Below are 26,582 nucleotides of genomic sequence, written 5' to 3' on the forward strand. Positions count from 1 at the left end.
GTATTGTACAGAGATGGACTTCCAATGAATGGTACCGGCCTCGGTGGCGTCGTGGTTAGGTCATCGGTCTACAGGCTGGTAGGTACTGGGTTCGGATCCCAGTCGAGGCATGGGATTTTTAATCCAGATACCGACTCCAAACCCGCATGGCTCAATGGGTAGGTGTAAACCACTTGCACCGACCAGTGATCCATAACTGGTTCAACAAAGGCCATGGTTTGTGCTATCCTGCCTATGGGAAGTGCAAATAAAAGATCCCTTGCTGCTAATCGGAAAGAGTAGCCCAATTATTGGTGACAGCAGGTTTCCTCTCAAAATCTGTGTGGTCCTTAACCATATGTCTGACGACATATAACCGTAAATAAAATGTGTTGAGTGCGTCGTTACATAAAACATTTCTTTCTTTTTTTCAAGAACCCAGTATCCCACCGGGATGCCATATACATGTGTAATCCTAAATTCTCAGGTGGGATACCAGATTTTGAAATGTTAGTATCCAACTGGGATACTGGCCAGAAAATTTAATCTCGAACACTGCAATGTATCATTTTTACTTTAAAACTTATCCTGTTTCAGGGCTTGAATTAAAAAAAATTGTCTCCACCAATTTTTATTTTTTTTAAAGTGACATTTGCAGCAAATAAATAAGACTGAAAGGTTATTTTGCTGTATGTAGACCTATTTCAAATGTACAAGTGTTAAATATTGGCAGATAATATATGACCTATTGCCATTGTTGTTCTCTACCTATGGCAATTTATATTTCAATGACGGCAATTAACTAACACACATCTGTTCATACTTATGTGTGAAAATCAGCTCCATGTTTCACAATTATGAATATCATTAAATGAATTGTCTTTATAAATTATTTACATTGATTTTTTTAAAAAGATGAATGAATAGTATTTGACATCAGAGTTGTTGCATTTTCATTAACATCTGTCAAAACAAGAATCAAAATATTATTAACATATCATTCTTTGGCCATATTTGGAATCTGACAGTAACCAGATCTTGATATCCACTAACACATAGCTGTTTATACTCGAGTGTGTAAATCAGCTCCATTTTTCACAATTATGAATATCATTAAAATTAAATCAATTGTCTATATTAATTATTTACATGAATTGAAAATGAATTAATAATATTTGACATCAAAGGTATTGCATTTTTTTTTATTAACCTCTGTCAAAATATTATTAACATATCATACTATGGTCATATTTGGAATCTGACTGTGACCAGGTTGTGATATCAACTCCACCTAAGAGGTCACAAACTGTAAATCTGACACAAGCTAATGTTCCAGGCATAAAATATTCAGGTAAGGTATTAATATAAAATATGGCTGCTGAGGCAGTCACTGTGGCGTGTTCTGTAGTGACGTCATACCCTACGATGGTTTTACGATTTCATAACGCTAAGATTGCTTCGAAAAATAAGGGCCCAGGTTTTTAAATCATCTTGCCCTGTGACTATAAAACATTTAAAGTCTTGACTCAAGTCTCCTGATACTTTAACGACATGGCAACGCATACAAACTGCATGCATGCGATGTCATAAGATTTGAATATAGACTCGAAACATTTTTATAAACATGGGCCCTGATATTAATTTGACCAATCCAAGCTTTTATAACAAATAATTACACTTTACAATTATTATACTATAATTATGACTAGTTCATTTCTCTTGGTCTGCTGCAGCCCTTTTCTCAACGTTTTCTAATTTACTATAAATTTAACAAGATTCATTGCAGCTCTTTTCTGGTTTCATTTCAATTTGGTAACAATTCAGTAAGAATCAATGCAGTCATTCCCTGTTTGTTGTAAATTCAGTATGAATCAATGTATTCATTCCCGGTTTGTTGTAAATTCAGTAAGAATCAATGCAGTCATTCCCGGTTTGTTGTAAATTCAGTAAGAATCGATGTATTCATTCCCGGTTTGTTGTAAATTCAGTAAGAATCAATGCAGTCATTCCTGGTTTGTTGTAAATTCTATAATAAGAATCAATGTATTCATTCCTGGTTTGTTGCAAATTCAGTAAGAATCAATGCAGTCATTCCTGGTTTGTTGTAAATTCAATAATAAGAATCAATGTATTCATTCCTGGTTTGTTGCAAATTCAGTAAGAATCAATGTATTCATTCTTGGTTTGTTGTAAATTCTGTAAGAATCAATGTATTAATTCCTGGGTTTGTTGTAAATTATGTAAGAACCAGTGCACTCTTTCCATTTTGTTGTAAATTCAATAAGAATCAATGCAATCATTCCTGGTTTGTTGTAAAAAATGCACCTCTTTCTTTATGGGTTATGATATAACTGCAAGAACCGTCATAGCTTTAAATGCTGATTTGTTAGAGATGAGGCAAGAATCATTGCAGCTCTTGAATGGTTTGTTGTCAATTCACTGACAGCGATCACAGTTTTTTATTTGTTTGTTCTATTCACTTTTCGCATGTAAAGAGTTTGGATGGGTGTGGCCTTGTCCATCTCCAACTGAAAAACAAACAATTCAGTCAATGTAGATGATCATTTTAAATCATTCAGTTTTTATTTTTAAACAGACAAACTAAGAATTAAGAAAAAGAAGCTTGTAAAATAGTATTTTATTATGAAATATAGGTGTTATATGAACAAGCATTCTGAGAGAACTGTTAAAGCATTATACGTCCTCTACAGGGCCCCAACACATTTTCGTATCTCCTAATTTCAAGGAGCCATGACTCTGTGAAAAACAAAGGGTAAATCGCCATGAAAGTCAAAATTGATCTGTAACAGTATACCGTATATAGGGAATAACTGGTTACTGTCTTAAGATATCGGCTTTATCCTGCGACGGTTAGAATGGCAAATGCAGCGAGGCTCTGTCGAGCTGCATTCGCCATTCGACCTGAGCAGGATACAGCCGATATCTTAAGACAGTAACCAGTTATTTCTTTTATCCTGCAATTCTACAGTAATATTCGGAAAATGATTATTTATTCCAGTTTTGTGTATGCAAATTGAGTATTGTCAACCTAGCAAGGCTTTTGCCGAATGACGTCATACAAGATGCATGACATCATTATTGTAAGACGCTCGCTACATTCTGTCACATTAAAAAACTGTTTCTAAACTCTAATTCATAAATATATATACAAGTTTTGTATTGTTATCATAAAACTTAAAGTTATTTGTATTTACGGCACTTCAACAAATGATTTAAAGAGTATGTTTATTGAAATACTCAAGTCGAGTTGGGCTTATGTCACGTGACCTACATGTATATCACTGACCAAAAATATAGAGATTTATCTAGTCATCATATCTTGCCAATGTATACAGTGATTGCAGGATAAAACAACAAGAGTACCGGTGAAGTACATGATACGCCCATCAGGAGTTTGACAAAAAAACATATGATGTTCAGAATATAGACAAATTATTTGATTTATTGGTATCACAGTGACCTAGTAATTGTATGTGAGAGACACCACCATCCCAAGTTGTTCCTACATGTAACGTTTGATGGTCCTGTATGCATCTGTATGCAAGATATGATCCGGACAAGGATTTACTTTTATGTGCAGTAGACTGAAAATTAGGTCACAGTGACCTAATAATAATACACAACACACTGCCATCCCAAGTTGTTCCTACATGTGAGATTTGATGGTCCCGTATGCAAGATATGATCCGGACAAGGATTTACTGTTATTAGTGTTAAATGCAGTAGACCGCGAAAAGTAGGTCACAGTGACCTAGTAATAGTACGCGACACACCGCCATCCTATGTTGTTCCTACATGTGAGGTTTGATGATCCTGTATGCATCTGTATGTAAGATATGGTCTGGACAAGAAAAACTTAACAGTTGGACAGACATACGTACATAAGGACGGACAACACTATAACATAATACGACTCATCATAGACAGGCGTATAAAAAGGATTCAATATTATCCTGACATTTTATAATGGAGCATTAATTATTGGGGCAGGACGTAGGCCATGAGTAAAGTGCTCGCTTGATGTGCAGGCGGGTCTAGGATTGATCCCCATCGGTGGATCCATCGGGTTATTTCTCTTTTCCAGCCAGTACACCATGACTGGTATATCAAAGGCAGTGGTATGTGCTGTCACATCTGTGAAATGGTGCATATAAAATATCCCTTGCTACTAATGGTAATATGTAGCAGGTTTCCTCTCGAAGACTATATGTCAGAATTATCAAGTGTTTGACAGCTAGTGATTAATAAATCAATGTGCTTTAGTTGTTTCGTTAAAACAAAACAAACTTTTAACGTTAAGACATTTGTTTGTTTGTTTCGTTTAACCACACCACTATAGCACATTGATTAATCAATCAACGGCTATTGAATGTCAAACATCTGGTAACTCTAATAGAGTCATAGAAGGGAAACCCGCTACATTTTTCCATTAGTAGCAAAGGATCTTTTATATGTACTATCCCACAGACAGGATAGCACATACCACGGTCTTTGATATACCAGTCGTAGTGCACTGGCTGGAATGAGAAATCGCACAATCGGGCCACCGATAGGGATCGATCCCAGACTGATTGAGCATCAAACAAGTGCTTTACCATTGCGCTACGTGCTGCCCCATTTTCTGCCTATAATGCAGGCCTCTAATCGCTTTACGACTAGGCTAAGTCCTTCCTCTTTTAACATTAAAGTTTATTTTTTAAAAATAGGGGAAAGAAAAAAAAAGAAAAGAAAAAACTTTAAGATTACTTCTCTCCTCTTCGATCTCATCCTCATCGGATTCCTCGGGGAGATCATCGATGGGCTCCATGTAACACAAACTGTAGCAGACGACGCTGATGATCACCGTGGGCAGACCAAACATCAGCAAGAACAGCCAGCGAGACGCCTGCCAGATACCCTGAGATTTAAACAATCATATGTAGGAAAGAAACATGTGAACAGATTAATGACACCCCAGTACACTGTGTTTTGAATAACGCTCATTTAAAAGTTAACCATCTAATTATAATAAAATTATGAACTATGAACCAGGGTTTATTCAGGCATTCTGTGGGTCTGAACATAGGCCCCTTCCCCTAAACAGGGCAGGATGTTGCCCAGTGGTAAAGCGTTCGCTTCATGTGCAATCTGTCCAGGATCAATCCCTGTCGGTAGACCCATTGGGCTATTTCTCATTCCAGCCAGTGCTCCACAACTGGTCTAACAAAGGACGTGGTATGTACTATCCTGTCTGTGGGATGGTGCATATAAAAGATTCCTTGCTGCTAATCAAAAAGAGTAGCCCATGAAGTGGCGACAGTGGGTTTCCTCTCTCAATATATATGTGGTCCTTAACAATATGTCTGACGCCATATAACAGTAAATAAAATGTGTTGAGAGCGTCGTTAAATAAAACATTTCCTTCCTTGCCCTAAACAAGTGGCACTGAAAATTCCCAATTTCTGTTAAAAAAAAATCCCAATATATACAGTGTATATATTTATGTCTACAGGTTCCAGTACATTAATGTAACAGTGGTATACTGCATTATTCATTGGACTGAAAACAAGTATGATTTGCTCGCACTATTTTCCCCAATTCCATCGGATCTTGGACCCTGGCAAAATATCCTGGATATGTCCCTGTTTGAACTGTTTTGTTTAAATCTATTTTACTGTATACTTTGTATTCCCAATAACAAGTGAAACAGGTTATTCATGATTTTGCTTTGACGTAAGTACTGCAAAGCAGCTTAAAAAATACCTTTATTATACTTTATCTGAAAACAAGGACATGTCATTTTAAACTGAAAACAAAGGAAGGAAATGTTTTTATTTAAGGACGCACTCAACACATTTTATTTACGGTTATATGGTGTCGGACATATGGTTAAGGACCACACACAGATATTGAGAGAGGAAACCCGCTGTCGCCACCTCATGGGCTACTTTTTCCGATTAGCAGCAAGGGATCTTTTATATGCACCATCTCACAGACAGAATAGCACATACCATGGCCTTTGATATACCAGTCGTGGTGCACTGGCTGGGGCGAGAAATAGCCCAATTGGCCCACCGACGCGGATCGATCCCAGACCGAGCGAGCGCTGTACCACTGAGCAAACTGAAAACAATGTTTTCAGTACATACACTATACAACAAGTCACACAAATTACGTTACCATTCAAAAGGAAAATCACATGAACTACATCAATAATCAAGAGAGTTAACTCTTGGACCTTTCTCCTTTTAGCCAAACAGCTATTTTAATGTAAGATTTTCAATAATATATATAAAATTGAAATAGCCTTTAATGGAAATGAAAACATATGTAAAGTCATCTAATAATTCATATTTAACTACAACATAGCAAAACATTATTTTGTCTGGTTTTAAATTTACTTTATCAAAACCCTTAAGTATAGGGTAACTATGATGCTTAGAGAATTGCTATTTCCCTAAATGGAAAAATGACCAAGAGTTTACTCCCTTGAATAGCAATGATCATAATTCCTGCAATTTTAACCTTTAAATCATAACCTTTGAATAATAACCAAATGGGTTACGCATTAAGTATGTGCATGGGTGTATGTATGTCTGAGAATCAGGTTGAACTTGTTTTGTTTAATGACATCATGAGGGCCAACTGACTGAATAATCATTGGATGTAAAACATTTGGTAATTTTGACTCATTGTCTTCAGAGGAAACCTGCCAAATTTTGCCATAGTCAGCAAGGAATTTTTTATATGCACTTTCCCACAGATCTTTGATACAGCAGTCAAAGAATACTTGTTTGGGACGGTAGAAAAGAGAATGGGTTCAGTATGGCAGGTCTCTACATTGCGACCGATTTGATCGCATATGCGACCATATTTTTCATTTGGAAACTGAAATATTTTCACTCTATCTATATAAGAAATAGCAGTTGGCGCCACCTGGCTCCCAGATTGAAAAGTTAATGTTAGAGGACTGTACGGAGATTCCACCTAAAGAAACTGGCTCCCAGATTGAACAGTTAACATAGAGGACTGTAAGGAAATTCCATCTAAAGAAACTGGCTCCCAGATTGAACAGTTAACATAGAGGACTATACAGGGATTCCATTTAAAGAAACTGGCTCCCAGATTGAAAAGCTAACATAGAGGACTATACAGGGATTCCATTTAAAGAAACTGGCTCCCAGATTGAAAAGTTAATATAGAGGACTATACAGGGATTCCATCTAAAGAAACTGGCTCCCAGATTGAACAGTTAACATAGAGAACTGTAAGGAAATTCCATCTAAAGAAACTGGCTCCCAGATTGAACAGTTAACATAGAGAACTGTAAGGAAATTCCATCTAAAGAAACTGGCTCCCAGATTGAAAAGTTAATGCAGAGGACTGTAAGGAAATTCCATCTAAAGAAACTGGCTCCCAGATTGAAAAGTTAACATAGAGGACTATACAGGGATTCCATCTAAAGAAACTGGCTCCCAGATTGAAAAGTGACCATAGAAGACTATACAGGGATTCCATTTAAAGAAACTGGCTCCCAGATTGAAAAGTTAACATAGAGGACTATACAGGGATTCCATCTAAAGAAACTGGCTCCCAGATTGAACAGTTAACATAGAGGGCTGTACAGGGATTCCATTTAAAGAAACTGGTTCCCAGATTGAAAAGTTAACATAGAGGACTATACGGGGATTCCATTTAAAGAAACTGGTTCCCAGATTGAAAAGTTAACGTAGAGGACTGTAAGGAAATTCCATCTAAAGAAACTGGCTCCCAGATTGAAAAGTTAACATAGAGGGCTGTACAGGGATTCCATTTAAAGAAACTGGCTCCCAGATTGAAAAGTTAACATAGAGGACTATACAGGGATTCCATTTAAAGAAACTGGCTCCCAGATTGAAAAGCTAACATAGAGGACTATACAGGGATTCCATTTAAAGAAACTGGCTCCCAGATTGAAAAGTTAATATAGAGGACTATACAGGGATTCCATCTAAAGAAACTGGCTCCCAGATTGAACAGTTAACATAGAGAACTGTAAGGAAATTCCATCTAAAGAAACTGGCTCCCAGATTGAAAAGTTAATGCAGAGGACTGTAAGGAAATTCCATCTAAAGAAACTGGCTCCCAGATTGAAAAATTAACATAGAGGACTATACAGGGATTCCATCTAAAGAAACTGGCTCCCATATTGAAAAGTTAACATAGAGGACTATACGGGGATTCCATTTAAAGAAACTGGCTCCCAGATTGAAAAGTTAACATAGAGGACTATACAGGGATTCCATCTAAAGAAACTGGCTCCCAGATTGAACAGTTAACATAGAGGGCTGTACAGGGATTCCATTTAAAGAAACTGGTTCCCAGATTGAAAAGTTAACATAGAGGACTATACGGGGATTCCATTTAAAGAAACTGGTTCCCAGATTGAAAAGTTAACGTAGAGGACTGTAAGGAAATTCCATCTAAAGAAACTGGCTCCCAGATTGAAAAGTTAACATAGAGGGCTGTACAGGGATTCCATTTAAAGAAACTGGCTCCCAGATTGAAAAGTTAACATAGAGGACTATACAGGGATTCCATCTAAAGAAACTGGCTCCCAGATTGAAAAGTTAACACAGAGGACTATACAGGGATTCCATCTAAAGAAACTGACTCCCAGATTGAAAAGTTAACACAGAGGACTGTACAGGGATTCCATTTAAAGAAACTGACTCCCAGATTGAAAAGTTAACATAGAGGACTGTACAGGGATTCCATTTAAAGAAACTGACTCCCAGATTGAAAAGTTAACATAGAGGACTGTACAGGGATTCCATTTAAAGAAACTGACTCCCAGATTGAAAAGTTAACACAGAGGGCTGTACGGGGATTCCATCTAAAGAAACTGGCTCCCAGATTGAACAGTTAACATAGAGGGCTGTACGGGGATTCCATTTAAAGAAACTGGTTCCCAGATTGAACAGTTAACATAGAGGGCTGTACAGGGATTCCATCTAAAGAAACTGACTCCCAGATTGAAAAGTTAACGTAGAGGACTGTAAGGAAATTCCATCTAAAGAAACTGGCTCCCAGATTGAAAAGTTAACATAGAGGGCTGTACAGGGATTACATTTAAAGAAACTGGCTCCCAGATTGAAAAGTTAACATAGAGGACTATACAGGGATTCCATCTAAAGAAACTGGCTCCCAGATTGAAAAGTTAACACAGAGGACTATACAGGGATTCCATCTAAAGAAACTGACTCCCAGATTGAAAAGTTAACATAGAGGACTGTACAGGGATTCCATTTAAAGAAACTGACTCCCAGATTGAAAAGTTAACATAGAGGACTATACAGGGATTCCATTTAAAGAAACTGACTCCCAGATTGAAAAGTTAACATAGAGGACTGTACAGGGATTCCATTTAAAGAAACTGACTCCCAGATTGAAAAGTTAACATAGAGGACTGTACAGGGATTCCATTTAAAGAAACTGACTCCCAGATTGAAAAGTTAACACAGAGGGCTGTACGGGGATTCCATCTAAAGAAACTGGCTCCCAGATTGAACAGTTAACATAGAGGGCTGTACAGGGATTCCATTTAAAGAAACTGGTTCCCAGATTGAACAGTTAACATAGAGGGCTGTACAGGGATTCCATCTAAAGAAACTGACTCCCAGATTGAAAAGTTAACATAGAGGACTATACAGGGATTCCATTTAAAGAAACTGACTCCCAGATTGAAAAGTTAACATAGAGGACTGTACAGGGATTCCATTTAAAGAAACTGGCTCCCAGATTGAAAAGTTAACATAGAGGACTAAACAGGGATTCCATCTAAAGAAACTGGCTCCCAGATTGAAAAGTTAACATAGAGGACTGTACGGGGATTCCACCTAAAGAAACTGGCTCCCAGATTGAAAAGTGATTTGGTCATCAGTCTTATATCGCAGTACACTGTCTGCAGGTAAGCGAACAGCCATTAAGAAAATGGTTTAGTGGAAGTGCAATAACAAACAAATCCCTGAAAATAAAGGGAAATGGGATTTTTTTTTTATGAAAACATTTTCGCGGATTTATTTTATGATAAAATATTTTTTTTTTAAAGTGGAATTCCGCTAAAAAGTGGAAGAATCACATGCCTGAGACACCAAAGACCAATGGGTTTAATAAATGTTAAGATTTTAATAATAACCAATTTTGTTACACAGTATGTACGTATATATACATCTGAGAAGCAAAGACTTAAGTTTTAGTAAATGTTAAGATTTTAACAGTAACACAGCTGGTTACACAGTAATAATGAATTACCAGGACAGTTGACAATAGATCATAGAACAGTCTCTTCAGCTTCTGTATAAAACCTGTTCCTCCAAAACCCTGCAAACAGACAAAAGAGTGAAAACTATCAAACCAGAATCCTCACTGTACAAACAAATAAATACAAGAAAACAATTAAAATATAAAACAATTAACCAAAAAAATATTTCAATAACAATCAAACTGGTGAAGATTTGAAGATTATTCTCTGAATTTTTAATTTTATAATAACATTAATTTTTCTTTGAATGCTACAGTAGAAACTAATTAAAGAAAGAAAGAAATGGTTTATTTAACGACACACTCAACACATTTTATTTACGGTTATATGGTGTCAGACATATGGTTATGGACCACACAGATATTAAGAGGAAACCCGCTGTCACCACTACATGGGCTACTCTTTCCGATTAGCAGCAAGGGATCTTTTATTTGCGCTTCCCATAGGCAGGACAGCACAAACCATGGCCTTTGTTGAACCAGTTATGGATCACTGGTCGGTGCAAGTGGTTTACACCTACCCATTGAGCCTTGCGGAGCACTCACTCAGGGTTTGGAGTTGGTATCTGAATTAAAAATCCCATGCCTCGACTGGGATCCGAACCCAGTACCTACCAGCCTGTTGACCGATGGCCTAACCACTATGCCACCGAGGCCGATAAATTTTTCTTTGAATGCTACAGTAGAAATTAATTAATGAAAAATGAAATATTCTACACATGTCATTTTATCTGGCCCAATAAAATGTAACAAAACAAGCGTTCATTACCCAAATTAATTTTACAATGAAATTCTTTTAAAACTATATTATGAAATGTATTCACCTAACTCAACTTACATATAATACATGTTTTACAAATAATAGCTTAAAACTGTAAAAAACACTGTCTCTAATGAAAATAATTATGCGCTCCAGTCATCAACAAAGATTTGGATTTAAAGCCACGGCCCCAAGTTTCAACCTGTGAAAATAAACACTAATTTTGGTTAATCTACAAACCTGTGTTTCATTTAGATCAAGTTACAATACAGTGCAACAAAAGTCTGTGGCGCTGAAACAGGCAAATGCTCATAATTTTTTTTTTAAATTAGAGCTTGTCTCCATAACCATTACTTCTCTGAGGTATGTGTGTTTTTTAAAATAAGAAAAAATGACCAGAAACACTCAGATTTACAGAAATGGATAATCTAAACAATATGGGGCGAGACGTAGCCCAGTGGTACAGCGCTCGCTCGATCACGCGATCGTTGTGGGATCGATCCCCTTCGGTGGGCCCATTGGGCTATTTCTCATTCCAGCCAGTGCACCACGACTAGTATATCAAAGGCTGTGGTATGTACTACCCTGTCTATGGGATAGTGCATATAAAAGATCCCTTGCTGCTAACCGAAAAGAGTAGCCCATGAAATGGTGACAGCGGGTTTCCTCTCTCAATATCTGTATGGTCCTTAATCTAAGTAATGTCTGATTTAAATGATCAAAAACGGCTGTAATATTGAAAACCATAGGTCGTAGAGTTTAAAGACTAGGGTCTGTCACTTTAAGAATAATTTTTTTTTTAGAAACCCACTCACTTCAACTTTTTTATCGACCACATCGGTGAGGAAGGTTTTAAGAGAGTCAATGGTAAGCTCGGTAATGTCGATTTCTGGTGAGTAGACGAGGTGAGTTTCCGGATGAAGGACGATGATAGCTGGGGAACTGAAGAATGACATCGAGATACTGTTTACAGTCTCAACATCAGGCATCCACAGAAACTGAAAACTGAAAGGAAAATATTGAAAAAGTAACGGAATGTTTTATGGGTATTTGGTGTCTGACATAAAAGTATGATTAGTTTGAGACTTTTGAGAGAGAGGGAGGAGGGAGAGACAGACAGAAAAAGAGAGAAAAAGGCAGAGAGAGAGAGAGAGAGAGAGAGAGAGATGGAGAGAGAGAGAGATGGAGAGCGAGAGAGAGAGAGAGAGAGAGATAGAGAAAGAGAGAGAGAGAGCGATGGAGAGAGAGAGAGATGAAGAGCGAGAGAGAGAGAGAGAGAGAGAGAGAGAGAGAGAGAGAGAGATGGAGAGAGATGGAGAGAGACAGAGAGCCAGAGAGAGAGAGAGAGAGGGTGTGAGAGAGAAAGAGGGAGAGAGGACGGAAGGAGGGAGGGAGGGTGTGTGTGTGTGTGTGTGAGAGAGAGAGAGAGAGAGAGAGAGAGAGAGAGAGAGAGAGAGAGACAGAGAGAGACACAGAGAGAGAGACAGAGAGAGAGAGAGAGACAGAAAGAGACAGAGAGAGACAGAGACAGAGACAGAGAGAGTGTGTGTTACTATGGAAAGGTGAGATTTGTGTACAATGTTTAATAAAAATAAAAAGATGTTAAATTCTGGACAACGTAATTCGTCTTTAAACAACAAATTAGTACCTTTAATAAGACAGGCAAATTATTATCTTTGTTTAAATGTTAAAACTTGGAAAGGTCAGATACTGAGATAGTGTTGTTCCCTTTTTGTTTATTAGGTGTGGATTGATTGAAATGGCAGAAATACACAAAGAAAAAGAAAAAAGAACTCACTTATCAAACTGGTGTCTGTACTGTTTGGCAACCAGCTCAGCTATGAGTTTCACTCTGAAAGACAAACCAGTCAGTTAGTAAACCAATATAACTACAAACAATTTCCGTAAACTCGTGGTTATTAGGATGTCAGGTGTTAAAAAAGCCAATAAGTTCAAGTACTGGATTCGAGTGTAGGTCAAAATCCACCTAGACCAAAGTTAAAGTCAATTTTGTTTTGTCAGCCAATGATTAATAAATCAATGTGCTCTAGTGGTGTCGTTAAAACAACTGTCATAAAACAAGCATTCCTTTCTTCTGTAAGTCACACACTTGAACTAGCTTAACACCTGTTTGTTAATAATTCATGGCCAAGTAATCAAATATGTACACTGTGTGCTGTATAAGAAAATGTATCAAGATCCCAGTCTATGTAAATCACAAGATCTCCTTTTTTTTCATGTTATTTTGAGGGTTGTAATGGGGTTTTTTTAATGCAAAACAATACTTTTCTTTTAAATAAAGTGTTTTATAATGTGAACAATGGAAATACTTAGCCAAAATGTGAAATGATTTAAATTTCTTTTACGGTGATAATATTTACAGACCTCCTCGCAATGGAGAACTACATCTCTCCATTGAGATCAGTTCAAGGAGATTAGTTCTTATCTCCCCGTAGCAAGTTTATTTATGTTCTATCAATATCGCAATATGTTAAATGGCTCCCCGTAATCTAAGTGAGCAATTAAACTCTCCCATAATTTTTTCATAACAATGTCTATAAAAAGTTGTTAAAGTTTCACTTCGTTTGGCAAACACAAGGAAAGGAAAGGAAACGACGCTCTCAACACATTTTATTTACAGTTATATGGCGTCGGACATATGGTTAAGGACCACACAGATATTGAGGGAGGAAACCCGCTGTCACCACTTCATGACCTATTCTTTTCAGTTAGCAGCAAGGGATCTTTTATATGCACCATCCCATGGACAGGATAGCACATACCACGGTCTTTGATATACCAGTCGTGGTGCACTGGCTGGAGCGAGAAATAGCCCAATGGGCCCACTGACGGGGATCGATCCCAAACCGAATGCACATCAAGCGAGCTCTTTACCACTGGGCTACGTCCCGCTCTTGGCAAACACAAGGATGCGGTTTGTTTTTGTGATAACCATATTACTGATGATACAATGATCCTAATTTTGACAAATCGAAGGTGAAGCACATCTTGCCGTAGCACTTAAACAAACTAAATTACAAACATAAAAAATTTTCAAATTAAGTATGTACACTATTTTGTCTCAGTTTGTGATTTTATTATAAACGTAAGTTTATAATGTTTAGCATTAAAAAGGCATCGAAACAAGTCGAGAACGGTCGTTCAGGTTACCGGGAGGTTATTGCATGTAAAAAAAAGTCAAGAACAGTGTTTCATTCTCGACAAAATTTTCAACAGTAGTTTTGTTTCCAAACGTAAACCAGGCAATGCATTTCGGACTTCTGCGTTTCATTTTCTCATAAGGAATTGCTGCAATGTTCGTGCGCACTTGTGCAATTGCAAGCAATTATAGTCATTCCGCGTTTAAGCAGCATCCACTAGATGAATTTACTTTTGTGTTTCGTTTTCTCGTATGGAATTGCACCGATATTGGTGCGCACTTGTGCAGTTGCAAATCAATTTTGGCAATCAGCATTTAAGCAGCGCCCACTAGATAAATTTACTTCCAGATTTCATTTTTTGTACCGATATTCGCATGCACCTATACAATTTCAGAATGTCCACGTTAAAAGTAACAGGAATTCAATTCTAACTTTCATATAGTTGTGGTAACCTATAGGTTACCAGGCTATATTTTGTGGTAAAATGTAATTTAAAATGTACCAGACACAATTCTTATTTCGATGCCTGATTAAACATGGAAATCTTTTGTGAGTGTGGTTATTTTTAATGATGAATTCTTTTTAAAATGTGTATTTTAATTCATGACATTTTCTACAAGTCAGTAGATAGTGCATTTCTAACTGACACTTGATAATGTTTGGACAAAAGGGGCAATATCTTTCTTCTCTTGGACTTCTGGGATTTTGATATCTTCCTGTTTCAATATTTGCATTACATGAGCTCGTTCTTAGTTTGTTATTACAGAACATTTATGTTTTGTGGGTAGCAAATCTAAATTTAAGTAGTTCATGTAAAATTATTACTAGTATAGTGAAATCCCTCAAAACCGGAATTCCCTCAAAACCAGACATTTTTCATGGTCCCTTTTTAAATGCATGTATCAGAACAGAGCAGAAGCTCCCAAAACTGGATATCCCTCAAAACCAGACATTTTTCATGGTCCCTTTTTAAATGCATGTATCAGAACAGAGCAGAAGCTCCCAAAACTGGATATCCCTCAAAACCGGACATTTTTCATGGTCCCTTTTTAAATGCATGTATCAGAACAGAGCAGAAGCTCCCAAAACTGGATATCCCTCAAAACCAGACATTTTTCATGGTCCCTTTTTAAATGCATGTATCAGAACAGAGCAGAACCTCCCAAAACCGGATATCCCTCAAAACCGGACATTTTTCATGGTCCCTTTTTAAATGCATGTATCAGAACAGAGCAGAACCTCCCAAAACTGGATATCCCTCAAAACCGGACATTTTTCATGGTCCCTTTTTAAATGCATGTATCAGAACAGAGCAGAAGCTCCCAAAACTGGATATCCCTCAAAACCGGACATTTTTCATGGTCCCTTTTTAAATGCATGTATCAGAACAGAGCAGAAGCTCCCAAAACTGGATATCCCTCAAAACCGGACATTTTTCATGGTCCCTTTTTAAATGCATGTATCAGAACAGAGCAGAAGCTCCCAAAACTGGATATCCCTCAAAACCGGACATTTTTCATGGTCCCTTTTTAAATGCATGTATCAGAACAGAGCAGAAGCTCCCAAAACTGGATATCCCTCAAAACCGGACATTTTTCATGGTCCCTTTTTAAATGCATGTATCAGAACAGAGCAGAAGCTCCCAAAACTGGATATCCCTCAAAACCGGACATTTTTCATGGTCCCTTTTTAAATGCATGTATCAGAACAGAGCAGAAGCTCCCAAAACTGGATATCCCTCAAAACCGGACATTTTTCATGGTCCCTTTTTAAATGCATGTATCAGAACAGAGCAGAAGCTCCCAAAACTGGATATCCCTCAAAACCGGACATTTTTCATGGTCCCTTTTTAAATGCATGTATCAGAACAGAGCAGAAGCTCCCAAAACTGGATATCCCTCAAAACCGGACATTTTTCATGGTCCCTTTTTAAATGCATGTATCAGAACAGAGCAGAACCTCCCAAAACTGGATATCCCTCAAAACCGGACATTTTTCATGGTCCCTTTTTAAATGCATGTATCAGAACAGAGCAGAAGCTCCCAAAACTGGATATCCCTCAAAACCGGACATTTTTCATGGTCCCTTTTTAAATGCATGTATCAGAACAGAGCAGAAGCTCCCAAAACTGGATATCCCTCAAAACCGGACATTTTTCATGGTCCTGTAACTTTTTGGTTTAGAGGTGTTTTACCATGCACAAAATTATGTATATAAAAAACAGAGCCTACATATTTAATTTCTAAATTGCCTCTATGCATGGGTTGAGGAAAACAAAATTTTGCATACCTAAGTGTGTTAATGTAATAAACTTCAACATCACATGCATCTTATGACATGCATTCTTGTGTTTAATTTGAAAAATGTAATTGGAATTTTTTCCTACATATAAAAAAATCCTGAACCCGAAGACTTGAATATTCACTTACAATAAAATGGGTTTCTATGGTGTCGTTAAACAAAACAAACTTTAAAAACATGCACCTCATTAGTTTCAGGCAAGTGATTTGAGTCTTTTTGAGTGATCTGAGTAAAGATTACACATGGTGATAAAAATAGGTGCTGAACAGCAAACATTGGGGTTGGCTGGGGTTAAAGCAGCTTCTTGTCAAACAAGGCCGGTTCTTGTGCCCATGACAGGCGTGCACTACAACAGCTTGTTCTGAATGTGCACGTAAAACCCTATGACCTGACCTTGTCAAACATACTGTTAGGTGGACAATAAATTAAGGTGTGCTTGGGCAAGCAAACATGATCGCATGATTAATTAATCATCGGCTATTGAATGTCAAACATCTGGTAATTCGGACTCGTAGTCATCAGAGGAAACCCGCTACAGCAAGGGATCTTTTATATATATGCACTTTCCTACAGACAGGAAAGCACGTACCACAGCCTTTAACCTGTTGTGGTGCACTGGTTAGAACAAGAAAAACACCCAATCAGTTGATTGGATCCACCAAGGTGGTTTGATCCTGTGACGCAAGTAGTCCAGGCAGTTATGTAAATTTGCTCTTTTTTTTTTGTTCGTCAGTAAAATGTATTTCTTTTTATTCTTAAGACTATCCAGAGTTAGAAATCCATTGGTAGCATTTTTTTCAGTCATTTTATCATGGCGACCATCTTGAAATTCATAATGGCCATCATTTTGGGATATTTTACATATATTTTGACTCCCAGTTAACACAGAAACACAATTCTTGTGCCTATTTATATTTTTGAGGGCAATGAACTCGCTGATAACATTTTGTTTAGTCATTTTGGCATGACAGCCATCTTGAAATTCAAAATGGCCACCAATTAAATATTCTTATATATATATTTACTCACAGTTGACCCACAAGAACAGTTTAGGTATCTGTTTACATTTGTGAGCTCAGTGAATGAAGTTGTGAAAACAAAAATTGTTCTTTGACCTAAGCATCCATCTTGAAATTCAAAATGGCCACCATTTTAATATATTTTTCCATATATCTCAACTCTCGGTTAACATTGACACACAATATTTTTGTCTATATGTACATTTATGTAGCCATGAATTTATTTATGACATTTTTATAGTCATCCAATCATGCAGCCATCTTGAAATTCAAAATGGCCACCATTTTAATGTATTTTTCCGGTTAAGGCAGAAAGACAATTATTTTTGTCTGTACATTTTTAGGATCAATGAATTAAAGGGTGACATTTTTATAACCATCCTCCAGTCATGGAACCACGTTAAAATTCAAAATGGAGATTTGGAGATTTAAAAATGGCCACCAATTTTATCATTTAGCAAATACTTTTCCTCCTAGTCCTTATGTAAAATAATTAAAATATTGCATTACTAATGACTTTCATGTTCTAGATTTTAAACTAATGAAATAGAGGAACAGACACTGTAATTCACAATGAGACATTAGCAGGGCTCACCCATTTAGTATCTGGCTAATTGAATGTTGTTTAAATTAGCCACTTTTTAATAATTTCTAAAGAAATATCCTACATACATGTATCTGAAAATTGACTAAAATTAATTATTTTCCATTGTGATCCCTGATTAGGCATCTACTTCGTCTGTAATGGCATGTGTATTGTAGGAACCATCACCACTTGTAGAGTTCTGTACATTGCGGGTTGTATTCCTTATAGGTTCATCTACCTGAACACTTACTGATACCACAGTTGCATCTGATCAGTTCTATCACAGCCTCTGATGCAGCTTGCAGCTTCAACCACATTTACAAATATATCCTCCTTGATCCAACCTTGGGTCTAGATCACTGGATGTAGCATGGAATCCTAAGCTAGGATATTTTCCTGGAGATATGTTCTTTGGGTATGCTGTTATTAGATATTGGGCAGTGTTTCCACACTTTGGTTTGGTGATGGTGTCTTGAACCTCTATCCTCTCAGAATAGCTGCATCAATTATACAAATGGCCCTTGAGCTTAGTACCATGGAGTACTGACCTCTTTGTATGATTCATCAGTAATTCCAAGCTGGCTAAGAGCTTCAGATATAGCCAGTGGAGCTTTCCTGAATACATGTTTCCATATACCATCAATTTGTCCTGTTGTATGACATCCAGTTACTACATGCAACCCTGGTAATGTTGATTTTCTTTCTGAACCCAGTTCTTCATCAATTAGTTGCATGTTGATCTGTTTGCGACTTATGTCTGTGCCGATAATTAGTTGGATCAGTGTTTGTGATCTTCTCAGGATAAGAACTACATCTGTGTCTGGTGCAGAAATTCACTTCTAATCTACCATATATCTTATCAGAGAACAGAAGCATTTCCTGCATGCTTTGATTCACTATCAGATGGTTACATGGGTGTAAGATTTATTTTTTAACACAATAATATTTATGAAAGATGACATCAGATATTTCCGCTAACCAGGCTACAGATTTTCGAAGCTATCGGAGCGCTACGATATCGAAAACTATTCCAGGCCATGATGTGACAATGACACATGATTCCTCATACTCGTGAAGTAATCGGGCCAGGCAATAAGATGGATTTCTACATCAAAGACACGGACTGTTGGGGTTTTATCACCATTAGGATACACAAATAATTATATGTAAATCACAACCAGATCAACCTGCAAACATTGTATAATGAACTGTATCCAGATATAGACTCGGATTACCAGATGTTCATGCTGTAACTGAATATGACACAACAGGACAATTGTTGATGGTGGACATCAATAAAGAGAATTCAGTGTATTCACGAAAGCTCCATATATAAGTAACACCAAAGTCAGGTTGGAATCGGTAATAAACCATACAAAGAGGTCAGTGAAAAATGTGAAGATTTTACTGCATGGAACCAAGCACAAGGGTCATTTCTACAACTAATGCAGCTATTCTAAGATGAAAAGTTCAAGAAACCATCACCAAACCAAAGTGTGGAAGCACTGCCATCTACCTCTGGGGTATGAAAACAGCACATCCAAAGAGCACATCTCCAAGCACATTTCTGAGCTCAAGATGCCATGCTACATCTGGACATTCTTGATTCATGCAAACTTGGTTGGGTCAAGGGGGTTAGTATATTTGTGACTGCTGTTGGGGATGCAAGCTATATCAGAATCTGTGGTAGAACTGATCAGATGCAAACGTGAAACTGACGAGGACTGCTGCAATATGCTTACTATTACAGATGTAGTAGATGCCTAATATGCCAGTATGCATTACAATTTACAGTTGGTATGTTCCTTTATTTTATTAGTTTGTCATTAGTATTGCCATATTATAATTATTTAACCTAAAAATGTACTAATGAACACGAAAGTTGCATTTATATGTAAACTAGGAGAAACACTATTTGCCAAATGGTTACCTTGGTGGTCATTTTGAATTTCGATATGGCTGCCATTTTGAAGTTTAAGATGTTTGCCATAATTGGATGACTATAAATCTGAAGAATTAGATTCATTGACCACTGAAATATACGTCTAGACAACAAAATTGTGCTTCTCCATTAACCATGAGTTGAGATATAAGATAAATGTATTAAAATGGCAGCCATATTGAATTTCAAGATTGTTTTTATGATTCAATGAATTTATACATGAAATCCATTCAATGCATGGACAAAAAATTATGCTTCCATGTTAACCGGGAGTTGAGATATTTGAAAAAAATATATTAAAGTGGTAGCCATTTTGAATTTCAAGATGGTTGTCAAGATCAGACAACAATTTTCCTTTTTACAGAATAATCATCTGAACTCATAGATGTAAACTGACACCAAAATTATTTTTCTATGTTTAATGGGAGTCAAGATAGAGAAAAAAATATAATGGAATAATGTCCATTTTGAATTTCAAGATGGTTGCCATGTGAGACAAATAATTAAAAAAATATTTTAATTCACTAACATAATATGTTTAAATAGACTAAAAAAATATGTTTCTATGTTAAATGGAAGTGGAGATATAGAAAGAAATTATATGAAAATGAGGACCATTTTGAATTTCAAGATGGCTGCCAGGATAGTGATCAGAAAAAATGCTACCAATGGATTTCTAGTTCAGGTAGGTCATGGGAACATATGACAAATTGTTTATTAACTTGAGCAAAAAAAAATGCAACCTTCAAAAAATTAACATAACTCCCTAGACTAAAGCACCTCATGTGAGCACTCAACCGACTCAGCTAAATCCCACTCATGTGAGTACTCAACCGATTCAGCTAAATCCCACTGTGAGTACTCAACCGATTCAGCTAAATCCCACTCATGTGAGCACTCAACTGATTCAGCTAAATCCCACTCATGTGAGCACTCAACCGACTCAGCTAAATCCCACTCATGTGAGTACTCAACCGATTCAGCTAAATCCCACTCATGTGAGCACTCAACCGATTCAGCTAAATCCCACTCCTGCATGTTTCGTTACTTGCCTGATATTTTCAAATGTGGAAGGACCGTACAAACTTTCCTCTTTTTTTCTTCAAATATATGCAAATATTTCTGAGTAAAAAAAAAAAAAACGATACTAGCTTTCAAACAGTACATCTACACTCTGGTACATGTACATGTTTACAGACACATGCATCCACTCTGTAACTATTCCGTTGTTACCGATTTATGAGAGATACTAGCTGCCAAACAACAAACTACAACTCTTCATCGACATGTATACAGTAATGAAAACACTCTTCTCACCACTTGTACCTAAACACCAGCAATTAGCTCTAACACGTAGCTCAGTGGTAAAGCGGTCACTTGATGCGCAGTTGGTTTGGGATCGATCCCCGTCGGTGGGCTCATTGGGCTATTTCTCACTCCAGCCAGTGCACCACAACTGGTACATCAAAGGCCATGGTATGTGCTATCCTGTCTATGGGATGCTGCCAATCGAAAAGATTAGCCTATGAAGTGGCGACAGCAGGTTTCCTCCTTCAATATCTGTATGGTCCTTAACCATATGTCTGATGCCATATAACCGTAAATAAAATGTGTTGAGTGCATTGTTAAATAAAACATTTCCTTCCTTTCTTCCTTAGCTCTAAGAAAACAAACTGAGGGTTTTCATTATGTTTGAAAATTAAGAGGCTGTATGAGAAACATTGGTGGCAGTATTTACTCAATGCAGAGAGGTTTAATTACAGGGGTTGAAAACCCAAGACAATAAACAGTTATGGTTTAAAATTTACTGAAGGGCCATTAAATGAGCAGCATTCCTATCTTCTGTAAGTCACGCACTTGTACCAACTCAACAACCATGTGCTAATAATTAATTGCAACAGAAACAAACATGTACACTGGAATGTGACCCCCACAAGACCCAATGTCTCACAAGACAATTACTTCCTTTTGGTGTTGTTTGCACAAAGGATAAGCATAATGTATAGTGTAATTTATTTTGCTACAACAGATGAAAGCTTTATATGGAGTGGAGGTTGGAAATGCATCTGTAGAGGATACACCTTTGATGACATTTAATGGGCAATACATCAAATTTCTATAGCTAGTGACATATTAAACACAGAAACCTTTACATGTACCTGGCATCGTTAAATAAAACAAACTTTACTCTTTTTTTTTACATGTACCTTGTTGTAAAACCAATCCCCATAACCAACTACATGGAATGGATGGATGGATGGATGGATTGGTGGATGGATTATTAAATGGATGGCTGGATGGAAGGTTGGACAGATTGATGGATGGATGGACTTTTGAATGGCTGGATGCTTGGGTAGATGGATGGCTGGATGCTTGGGTAGATGGATGGATGGATGGATGGATGGATGGATGGATGGATGGATGGATGGATGGATGAATGAATGGATGGATGGATGGATGGATGGATGGATGGATGGATGGATGGATGGATGGATGGATGGATGGATATATGCTTGGTTGGTTGAATGAATGAATGGATAGATGGATGGATGAATGGATGGATGGATGAATGAATGAATGGATGGATAGATGCTTGGTTGTTTGAATGTATGGATGGATGGATGGATGGATGGATAAACAGACATGAAAGGATTAACAAACTGAATGGTTCTGTACTTAATGGACAGTTGGACATGAATGAACAAACAAAATATAGGACCGAATGAAAAATGAATTAGAAAAAAGGAATGTTTGTATGAGAATCAAATTGATCCTGCCTTTCTGCCTTCCTGGTTGACTGATAGACTGATAGACTGTGTTGCTGCCTCACTGATCTACCCGCCAACCCTATAACCGCCTGCCTGATCAACCAGCCAACTCTATAACCACCTGCCTGATCAACCAGCCAACTCTATAACCACCTGCCTGATCAACCAGCCAACTCTATAACCGCCTGCCTGATCAACCAGCCAACTCTATAACCACCTGCCTGATCAACCAGCCAACTCTATAACCGCCTGCCTGATCAACCAGCCAACTCTATAACCACCTGCCTGATCAACCAGCCAACCCTATAACTGCCTGCCTGCCTGATCAACCAACGAAACCTGTAACACGCTTCCTGCCTGATCAACCAGCCAACTCTATAACCACCTGCCTGATCAACTAGCCAACTCTATAACCACCTGCCTGATCAACCAGCCAACTCTATAACCACCTGCCTGCCTGATCAACCAGCCAACTCTATAACCACCTGCCTGATCAACCAGCCAACTCTATAACCACCTGCCTGCCTGATCAACCAGCCAACTCTATAACCACCTGCCTGATCAACCAGCCAACTCTATAACCGCCTGCCTGATCAACCAGCCAACTCTATAACCACCTGCCTGATCAACCAGCCAACCCTATAACTGCCTGCCTGCCTGATCAACCAACGAAACCTGTAACACGCTTCCTGCCTGATCAACCAGCCAACCCTATAACCACCTGCCTGCCTGATCAACCAGCCAACCCTGTAACCACCTGCCTGCCTGATCAATCAACGAAACCTCTAACACGCTGCCTGCCTGCCAACTCTATAACCACCTGCCTGCCTGCCTGATCAACCAGCCAACCCTGTAACCACCTGCCTGCCTGATCAACCAGCCAACCCTGTAACTACCTGCCTGCCTGTGTGACAGACTGACTGCCTTCCTACCCATCTGCCTGACAGACTGACAGACTGACTACCTTCCTTCCTACCCATCTGTCTGTCTGTCAGACTGACTGCCTTCCTTCCTACCCATCTGCCTGTCTGACAGACTGACTACCTTCCTTCCTACCCATCTGCCTGTCTGACAGACTGCCTTCCTTCCTTCCTTCCTACCCATCTGCCTGTCTGACCACCTTCCTACCCATCTGTCTGCCTGTCTGACTGACTGCCTGCCTTCCTTCCTACCCATCTGTCTGTCTGACAGACTGACTGACTGCCTTCCTACCCATCTGTCTGTCTGACAGACTGACTGACTGCCTTCCTTCCTACCCATCTGCCTGTCTGACAGACTGCCTTCCTTCCTGCCCAACTGCCTGCCTTCCTTCCTACTCATCTGCCTGTCTGACAGACTGCCTTCCTTCCTACCCATCTGCCTGTCTGACAGACTGACTGCCTTCCTTCCTACCCATCTGCCTGTCTGTCAGACTGACTGCCTTCTTTCCTACCCATCTGTCTGCCTGACAGACTGACTGACTGCCTTCCTTCCTACCCATCTGTCTGCCTGACAGACTGACTGACTGCCTTCTTTCCTACCCATCTGCCTGTCTGACAGACTGACTGCCTTCCTTCCTACCCATCTGCCTGTCTGACAAACTGACTGACAGCCTTCTTTCCTACCCATCTGCCTGTCTGACAGACTGACTGCCTTCCTTCCTACCCATCTGCCTGTCTGACAAACTGACTGACAGCCTTCTTTCCTACCCATCTGCCTGTCTGACAGACTGACTGCCTTCCTTCCTACCCATCTGCCTGTCTGACAGACTGACTGCCTTCCTTCCTTCCTTCCTACCCATCTGTCTGCCTGACAGACTGACTGACTGCCTTCCTTCCTACCCATCTGCCTGTCTGACAGACTGACTGCCTGCCTTCCTTCCTACCCATCTGTCTGCCTGACAGACTGACTGACTGCCTTCCTTCCTACCCATCTGTCTGGACATACTGACTACCTTCCTTCCTACCCATCTGCCTGTCTGACAGACTGACTGCCTTCCTTCCTACCCATCTGCCTGCCTGACAGACTGACTACCTTCCTTCCTACCCATCTGCCTATCTGACAGACTGCCTGCCTTCCTTCCTACCCATCTGCCTGTCTGTCAGACTGACTGCCTTCCTTCCTACCCATCTGTCTGCCTGACAGACTGACTGACTGCCTTCCTTCCTACCCATCTGTCTGCCTGACAGACTGACTGACTGCCTTCTTTCCTACCCATCTGCCTGTCTGACAGACTGACTACCTTCCTTCCTACCCATCTGCCTGTCTGACAGACAGACTGACTGCCTTCCTTCCTACCCATCTGCCTGCCTGACAGACTGACTGCCTTCCTTCCTACCCATTTGCCTGTCTGACAGACTGACTGCCTTCCTTCCTACCCATCTGTCTGTCTGACAGACAGACTGACTGCCTTCCTTCCTACCCATCTGCCTGTCTGACCACCTTCCTACCCATCTGTCTGCCTGTCTGACTGACTGACTGCCTTCCTTCCTACCCATCTGTCTGTCTGACAGACTGACTGACTGCCTTCCTACCCATCTGTCTGTCTGACAGACTGACTGACTGCCTTCCTTCCTACCCATCTGCCTGTCTGACAGACTGCCTTCCTTCCTGCCCAACTGCCTGTCTGACAGACTGCCTGCCTTCCTTCCTACTCATCTGCCTGTCTGACAGACTGCCTTCCTTCCTACCCATCTGCCTGTCTGACAGACTGACTGCCTTCCTTCCTACCCATCTGCCTGTCTGTCAGACTGACTGCCTTCCTTCCTACCCATCTGTCTGCCTGACAGACTGACTGACTGCCTTCCTTCCTACCCATCTGTCTGCCTGACAGACTGACTGACTGCCTTCTTTCCTACCCATCTGCCTGTCTGACAGACTGACTGCCTTCCTTCCTACCCATCTGCCTGTCTGTCAGACTGACTGCCTTCCTTCCTACCCATCTATCTGCCTGACAGACTGACTGACTGCCTTCCTTCCTACCCATCTGTCTGCCTGACAGACTGACTGACTGCCTTCCTTCCTACACATCTGTCTGTCTGACAGACTGCCTGCCTTCCTTCCTACCCATCTGCCTGTCTGACATACTGACTGCCTTCCTTCCTACCCATCTGCCTGTCTGACAGACTGCCTGCCTTCCTTCCTACCCATCTGCCTGCCTGACTGACCTGACTGACTCAATAAATGCTGAGCAGTTTGCAATGGGGCCAGACACTGCATGAATTGCCTCAGTGCATGCCAGATGTACATGCATTTTGTAAATAAACATTGGCTTATTGTGCCAATCAAGGTTCACAGAGCTGTGAGCAGCCTATGTATAAACAGTGTTTGTCAGAAGTGCACCACTTAGGTGTTAGAGTTTACTCACACATGGTGTGCACACAGACACACACGGCTTTCTGCCTATAAAAAAAGAAGTTTGTTTTAACGACACTGCTAGAGCACATTGATTTATTAACCATTGGCAACTGGATGTCAAACATTTGATAATTAATAAAGGAAACCCGCTACATTTTTCCATTAGTAGCAAGGGATCTTTTATATGAACCATCCCATAGACAGGATAGCACATATCACAGCCTTCCTCCTGCTCCGGAGTTAGTCACTGGGTAAGTCAGAGGCTAAATCCGTGGTGGGCGTGCCTGAACCTTCGTGGATAGGGGCACGTAAAATGAGTTGCCCGTTGCCCGTATCACAGCCTTTGATATAACAGTCATGGTGCACTGGCTGGAGCAAGACATAGCCCAATCGGCCCGCCGACAGGGATCGATCCCAGACTGACTGTG

General features: G+C 39.3%; 1 protein-coding gene across 1 annotated transcript in view; it reads right to left on the minus strand.

Moving 5' to 3' along the window:
• Positions 1–601: 601 nt before the first annotated feature.
• The window catches only part of LOC121388103 (protein disulfide-isomerase TMX3-like), a 122,795-nt gene continuing 96,814 nt past the window's right edge, over positions 602–26,582 (minus strand). The window contains exons 10-14 of the mRNA XM_041519322.1: positions 12,840–12,893; positions 11,857–12,046; positions 10,273–10,341; positions 4,747–4,897; positions 602–2,507 (exon numbers count right to left, since the gene is read on the minus strand). Of these exons, the coding sequence (XP_041375256.1) occupies positions 2,452–2,507; positions 4,747–4,897; positions 10,273–10,341; positions 11,857–12,046; positions 12,840–12,893 (520 nt within the window). The 3' untranslated portion in view covers positions 602–2,451. The remainder of the gene's footprint in view (positions 2,508–4,746; positions 4,898–10,272; positions 10,342–11,856; positions 12,047–12,839; positions 12,894–26,582) is intronic.

The sequence above is a fragment of the Gigantopelta aegis genome, chromosome 14 (genome assembly GCF_016097555.1).
Source record: "Gigantopelta aegis isolate Gae_Host chromosome 14, Gae_host_genome, whole genome shotgun sequence".
In the NCBI taxonomy this organism is placed as follows: Eukaryota; Metazoa; Mollusca; class Gastropoda; order Neomphalida; family Peltospiridae; genus Gigantopelta; species Gigantopelta aegis.